Raw genomic sequence first — 7,150 nt, 5'->3', positions numbered from 1 at the left:
ACATCTTCTGGCCCTTTCTTTGTTACCTATCTGCATACTCTTTCTTTTTGTGAGGATCTAAAGGTCATCCATTCAAACTGATGTTCTTTATTGGTCCCATTGTGCACTCTTAATCATCTGGAAACCTCTTTGTCTTTTCCCATGGAAGATGGCTGAAAAGAACCATACATGTCTTTAAAATAGCAAAAGGATGATGAATTAATACATAGTTATTGCAACAGGCACATTTATTTATAAGCGAGTATCTACAAGCTTTCCAGGTTTCTCCAGTGCCTGCTTTCTTCTATCTGCTGCACTGAGGACTTTCTTCCTTGGGCCCAGCTGCATTTGTATGCTCAGTAGATCTTCATCAGAACATAGCATGAGGGCATCTAAATCAATCTTTTCTCTCATGAAGACAGGAACAAACTCATTCAGATTCTGTGATGCCAGAAATACCTCAAGAGGGGTGCTCTCAGCTTCATCGTCATCCCATCCAATTTCATCCTCATTCCAAGGGACATCGAAATCATATTCAGTATCTAGCTCACTCTTGCTCTCAGCCCTTTCATGCCGAAAAAGCTCAGTTGGCATTTTAAAACTTATTTCTTCTTTTTCTGAGAACATCTCTTCAGCATTTATCCCTGCAGACAAATTCCGTCTAAACACAATATTGCCGAGACCTGGCCGTTTGAAAATGGACACATGCTCCTGCTCGCTATCATCTTCGGAAATATTTTTCCCTTTAAAGTCATTACATAATTCATCCTCATCTTTTTCACTGAATACATCCATCACGGTAGATCGCCCAGCCCTATCATCTTCTTGGCCATTCCTTTGTGCTTCCTGGTCACCTGTGTTTTCATCTTTCTTTTTTGCCTTCATCCTGAAGGTGTCCTTCAGATTTTTGGGGAAAGAGCCCAATGTATTTGGAATAAAGAAATTGGAAACCTTTGTCCTGGAGGCTGTCCCACTGGTAGAACTCATTGATCCAAACTTTTCTTTGTTAAAATTCCTGGTCATTTCGTGTTGGTGTTTCTCTTGGCGCTTTTCACATTCTTTGATTTGTTTCTCTGCATTCCTTGGGGCCTGGGCTTTGAGTTTGGCGACTCTTTTGGGATTCATTACATTCTGTTCGGTAGCAGCTTTGTCTAGGATTCTGACACATTCATGCTGGTCCCTGCTGGCAGCTGCATCCAGAGGAGTGCGCAGATCATTATCCAGGGCAAATATATTGGCACCGAAGTTAATCAAGAATGAGACACAGTGAATGTGACCGTTAGAAGCCGCATGATGGAGAGGTGTGTTCCCCCAGATGTCGCACTTGTCAGGGTCACCGCTGAAAAGCAAAATAGGAGTAAGGTGGGCATGTCAAAACACAGCTCAAACATAGCACTCAACGCAATGGGAATGAACTGTGATCCAGGGCCAAATTCAGCCCTGCTGTAAGTGGATGCAGCTCTACTGAAGACAAGTGGGTGCAACTCCACTGTCTTTAATGGTGTTGCACCCGCTTAGTCCAGGGCTGAACGTGGCTGGATGTGTGGCCTGAGCTCTAATCCCAGCCCTGACACCAACTCCCTCTGTGGTACTGAGCAAACTCTTAGAGCTAGAATGTGATGTTGACTACAGGCCCACATAGGCATAAGAACCGTCCTTTGTACCCTAGCATGGGGTTCCCAGATCTTGACGGCAGACACTCCATGCTTGTTCACTAACCGTCTGGAGCAGAGGGGTGGGGAGTGGGTGAGGGCATGCTGCACCTGCCAACAAGCCAGCTAGTATGACTGAGGGGGTTTCATGCCTCATGTAGGCCAACAACAAATTACCATCCCCATCCCCAGCCAAGGAGAAGCTGTTCAGGAATGGTGTCTCAGATGGGCACCTCGGAGAGTTTTACCATTGACTTCAATGGGAGGAGAATCAGACCCTAGATTCAGTGAAATCCTAGCCCCATTGAAGTCAATGGCAAAATTCTCATTGAATTCAATGAGACCAGGATTTCACTCAAAATGTTTTTAAGAATGATTGATGAGCCTTTCCTTTTGAATGTAAAATGCAGGCACAATGGTTGGAGACTACAGTATTCGACTGCCGCAATAAATACTTACAGGGTCCATGGACGCAACTTTTATGATAGTTAATAGGTAAATTATTAGGAGCAAAGCCCTGATGCTACACATTTGTCTTCACTGCAATTAAATATAGTTCAGAGAGAAGCTATCATTTTTCTTCAACTCCTTTGTTCTTCTTAAACTGTTTTTGCCCCTGGGTTTTTAAAAGCAGAAACTCATTTGAAAATAAAATTGTCATATCCATTCCTTTTAATTTAAAGCCAATGAGAAGTATAGTTTCTCTCTCCCTCTTGCATTAATTTCACACAAACCTGATGTCTTTAGATTAGAATAAACGGGAATCTTTTCTCTCATATTGGGCAGACTTAAATGATATTATCAGTGGCTCAAAAGATAACTCAATTTTGTGCATCCTTTTACCAGTGTGGTCACACTTTTTCACAGATTTTAAAGTTCAGAGCCTAGTTCACCTAATGTGAATGAAAGCGATTGTATCATCACAAAATCTCCAGCAGGCATCAATCTCTGGCATCAAATGTCACTGGAAGAGACGCTTTAAATGAGTCACCATTAATTCTACGTTATTTATTCAGCCCCCATTACCATGGAATCTGAGCACCTCACAACTTCTAGTGTATCCTCACAACCCTGTGATGTAGGACAGTGCTACCCCCCCATTTTACAGCGGGGGGAACTGGAGCACAGGGAGACTAAATGACTTGTCCATTGTCCCAAGGGAAGCATGAGGTGAAGTAGGGAATTAAACCCAGTAAGACTAGCATCCTTACTAGGCCATCCTTTCTCTCATTGTGATGTGTATTAAAAAGGTGGTTGCCTATGTCCATAATTTTAGCCGTCAATCATTTGTAATTATTTCCCCTTCTGATGCCTTCCATCCTAGCATCTCAAAGCACTTCGCAAAGTAGGTGCTGATTCTAACTCAGCTCAACGGGACAATGGATAAAATTAGGCACGTGTTTATGGGTTTGCCCTCTTCGTGCTCTCCTGCACTCCTAGACACTAGGAAGCAGCGGGCCTGATAACTCAAAGGAAGCTGATTCTCCCAGTCACTGGGGTTGCAAATAGGGGGAAAGCTTTCTTGCTTTCTCCTCCACTTGTGCAGTATACAAAAGCCAGGCACAATCTGGCCCTTCATGACTGTGAGGGCAAAGTGCAATGTAGATAACAATGGCTCATTATTACTGCAGTTTTGTTTTACATTAGTATGAATACCTTCCAAGCTTCAGAGCCTGAAAATCTGCAACCATTCTGAGGAAAAACTTCCACTGTATGTGAGTGTCTCTGTCAGGAAACTGTAGAAAGCTGCTCTGCTTCGAGGATAAGAGGATTTTATTAAAAATAATAGCTACCAAGAAAATGTCATCTGACTGGAGCCTCATTTGAAAACCTTCCAAAATTCAGCATCTCCCAGAGACCCAAACGGACGTTTTTCAGACTTTAACAGTGTCTCTGTGAGTCACCCTGGACTACCTACAAAGTCAGGGAATCTCAGGTTAAAATGGATGATGAGTTCCTGAAAGCTGTAACTACTGTTTGAGGCTCTCAATGGCAACAGCATCCCGAAGATGTCCTGTCTCAAGCTGATTTGAATTAAAAAGCTATCAGATTAAAAATGAAGAGAGAAAACAGTCTTGTGGAAGTTTGGATGCTCCGTGACACATGCCCTAATTTACACATCATACATGGGACATTGGAACCTAGGAAAATATAATCTTATCTTCTTTTTCTCTGTTAGTTGCTCCTTCTCTTCTATCTTCTAAACATTATGGGTCAAAAATTCAGCTGCTGTAAACTGATGTAGCTCTGCTGACTTCAGTAACTTCAATAGAGGTTTGTCAATATACAGCAGCTCAGGATCTATTTTTGCTTCTCCTAAGGTTATAGCAGTAACCACACCGTTTATAGGCCTCCTTTATGGGTAATAAAGTATTACTACTGCCACACCTAAGATCAATGAGCAAAGAGGAACCTCTAGCTGTTACGCTTTACCATGCACAGAACCCATTTGCATTCTATAGTTTACATTCTGTCTTTAAGAAAAAGACAAAACATGTCTAAACAACCATTAATTTTTCATTGGTTTTTGGATCTTCCTTCTGGTTTATTGTACCCCATATGAAAGAACCAATTGATTTAATTTCCCTCTCATACTAGAAAGAACATTTGTTTCTATGGGACCCAGCACAGGAAAAAAAAGTATCCTCTGGTGAATCTTATTGCAGGATCAAAGCCTAAAAGACAGAGTCAGAGGAGACAGAATACAGTGGATAATCTAGAGGAGGGAGTGACTTTTTATGTTATTTTTTGCTATTTGTACATTTAGTAATTAGAATTAGAAATATTGCTGCTACCAAGTACCAAAGTAGAGAGAGCTCCTGGAGGTATACTCTATATTTAATTCCTTTTCAGTCTGCAAGAAGCCTAACTAAAACTCCAACAACAGCTTTGAATGCTATTCAGGCATTACGACTGTTTCTAATACCATGAACAGCAGAGAAATCATAATTTTGTGTTCAGGCCTCTCTAACACACAATTCTGGTTTCCTTCTGAAAATCACCGTGAGGTTGTTAGGTATTTACATTTACAAACTATCTGTTCTTTGGATACAAGTGGCATTAACATTTTGATAAAATGTAGTGTTTGCTGCTGTTGACTTATCAAGGAGGCATTTCTCTGCTGAGCCAGTTTCTAAGGAATATTAAAACAAAGGGCGTGACCCCCACCACTGAAGTCAATGGCCAATCTCCTGTTGTCTTGAAGTGTTAATTGTGGAAGCTGCTTCATGAAGGCAGCCCCCTGTAGCCCCATTGACTTCAATGGGGCTCAACAAGAATACAGGGGTCTATTCACCCAGAGCAGTTTACAGGATCAGGGCCTAAGGCAGTGTAACTGAAATGAAGAAGCTACTGAAACCAGGTATAAAACAAACTACAAATATTGGTTTAAATGTTAAGTCCCATTCCCACCACCACCATAACCCCAGTGTCACATCCAAGTCAATTAGAGAAGAAGGAATGATCTGTTTGCTCCACAATTTGCATTAATGGAAGGCAACAATTAGCTATAATTTTGTCTGGCAGGCCTTGGGAGACTAAGCACTGCTATGCTTACCCTCTCCTACATATGACTTCCACTGCCTCCAGGTACCCATGGTAAGCTGCCAGGAGGGTGGGTGTCATCCCGTCTTCATCTGAGGTATTGAGATCTTTTCTGGTGGCTTCTTTCAACAGATCCAGGTTGCCATCCGCAGCTGCTTTGTGATACCTGGTCGACATTTCCAATAGCTCCCAGGTCCCTGAGGCCGTGTCTCTCGCTGTGAATTACAGCTGAGATGCACAGCTGCACTGCCACTACCAGGATAGTTAATTAATAATTACAAGCCGAGACGTCAGCTTCAGCAGGATAGAAATGAGAAGGCAAAGTTCATCCCCATAGAACTTGTCCAGATCTCTGCATAGTTAATACAGCAGCTGTACAAATAGGTGTCTTGGTTTTCCAGAAGGATGACTGTGCCATTTGCCATTAACTCCAGTATTCTACATCTGAAAAGCATCTGGGTTTCGTTCATCTACCATGTGTCCCTACTCCCCTTTTTATACATATGGGGTGAAATTCTGACTACGCTGAAGTTAAAGGAAACTTTGCCATTGACTTACATGGGGCCAGGCTTTCACCATTGCTGTTAAGACGAATCCCGATTTTGACAGGTGAAATACTGGAGGAAGAAGCATACCTTAGACTGGGCAGCATTTACCATTACCATTTTGAAGCAGAAGCTAAGGAGAACTAAAGGAAGATTGAGTAATAAAATGCCCCCTTATCATCTATCCTGGTCATGATCAACACACCTGCCATTTGACATATTTTCTCCCCTTACTGTTTCCTATATTTAATTTGCACTTGACAGAACCCAAGTGCAATAATTAGGAACAAGTATTTGACACAGTGAGCCTTTTACTATTATTATGTTCCCAGGAAGAGTAGCGGTAGCAATTACAAACCTGGCATTTTAGATGAGTGAGGAGTGTAATTACTGACTGCAGTAAACACTCATTCATTTCCCACAGTGCATACCACATAATCCAGTGAGGCCTCTACACATTTTTTTTTTTTTTTTTTTTCCCCAGATGCTGGTTAGGAGATCTTCAAGAGATGAACTTTTCATATGTTTTCCTATATGGAGAAAGAGAGTTGGACCAGACTGATCCTGTAAGGGCATGGTCCATTCTCTGGTGCCCCAGAAACCTCTCAGACTCTTCAGTAAGTGGCAATTTTGTGTGAATTTATTTATATCACTAGCACCCATACAGTCATGCAGCAAAGTATTTACAGTACTTCTTGCTCTTTCCCACAGGGCCAGGGAGGAACTACGGTCTCCCTTTTTCAATATATTAGCACTTACTAGATTCAGCTAGCTAAGGTCCTCACTCCCTGCGTCTTCTTTTATACCTCTCGGCTGATGGCTAACTGATTGATCAACCCTCCGAGCCTGATCAGCTAATTAACTGTATATCCCCAATCAGCCTTCTCTGGGAGAACTAATTGGTGCCTAAAAATCAGAGTGCTGGGTCACTGTTAGCTCCCAGCACTCTGTCACACACCTCCCTCCCTTGCTTGTTGAATGCTGAGGTTCCGTTTCCCTAGCACCTGCTCTTCTTTAGAGGAGGCACCAGGTACTTTTTTCCTGTGCTTGCCCCCAGGGAGGTTATCCTGCCTCTACCCACTGAACTCACACTTGGTGGGTGGGGGATGTGCCCGTAATTCTGTTTCAGATCACTGGTCTTCACACCAGGGGCAATTCAGGGATCTAGTTTCCTCCCCTTTGCCCTCATTCTTTTGGGGCAGGGCAAGTCCTAGCCCTTCATCATCTCATTTCCTGATGGCCCCTTATTCTCCTAATCCGACTAATGTATCTTGGGGTTCCTCCTCTCAAGGCCCTGGTAGTGAACATTCTGTGGACAGCCCATCCTCACTTTCAGGTTTCCTTTTCCTCTGATGCCTGCTCGACCAGTTCTTCCTTTTCTCCACTTTCTCCTCAGGAATGTTCATTCCCCTCTTTCACCCCCTGTTTTGT

The 7,150-nt window shown here is 42.7% G+C and overlaps 1 protein-coding gene across 1 annotated transcript; it reads right to left on the bottom strand.

Annotated features, from left to right (window-relative positions):
• Positions 1–209: 209 nt before the first annotated feature.
• Positions 210–5,401, bottom strand: ANKS4B (ankyrin repeat and sterile alpha motif domain containing 4B). The gene is made up of 2 exons (XM_054042476.1): positions 5,188–5,401; positions 210–1,318 (listed from the first exon to the last, which is right to left on the bottom strand). The coding sequence occupies exons 1-2, from the start codon at positions 5,349–5,351 to the stop codon at positions 232–234; spliced, it is 1,251 nt and encodes a 416-aa protein (XP_053898451.1). The 5' UTR covers positions 5,352–5,401; the 3' UTR covers positions 210–231.
• Positions 5,402–7,150: the final 1,749 nt, after the last annotated feature.

Source organism: Malaclemys terrapin, chromosome 10 (genome assembly GCF_027887155.1).
Source record: "Malaclemys terrapin pileata isolate rMalTer1 chromosome 10, rMalTer1.hap1, whole genome shotgun sequence".
NCBI classification, from domain to species: Eukaryota; Metazoa; Chordata; order Testudines; family Emydidae; genus Malaclemys; species Malaclemys terrapin.
The sequence above is the reverse complement of the archived record's forward strand: the minus strand, read 5'-3'. Positions and strand labels throughout refer to the sequence as shown.

What these genes read in the sequence shown, in the direction of transcription:
- ANKS4B (XM_054042476.1), bottom strand. Translation starts at nt 5,351, where the DNA reads ATGTCGACCAGGTATCACAAAGCAGCTGCGGATGGCAACCTGGATCTG. An exon ending in GAAGTCATATGTAGGAGAGG is followed by an intron (nt 1,319 to 5,187) that starts GTAAGCATAGCA and finishes TTTGCTTTTCAG; the next exon opens with CGGTGACCCTGACAAGTGCG.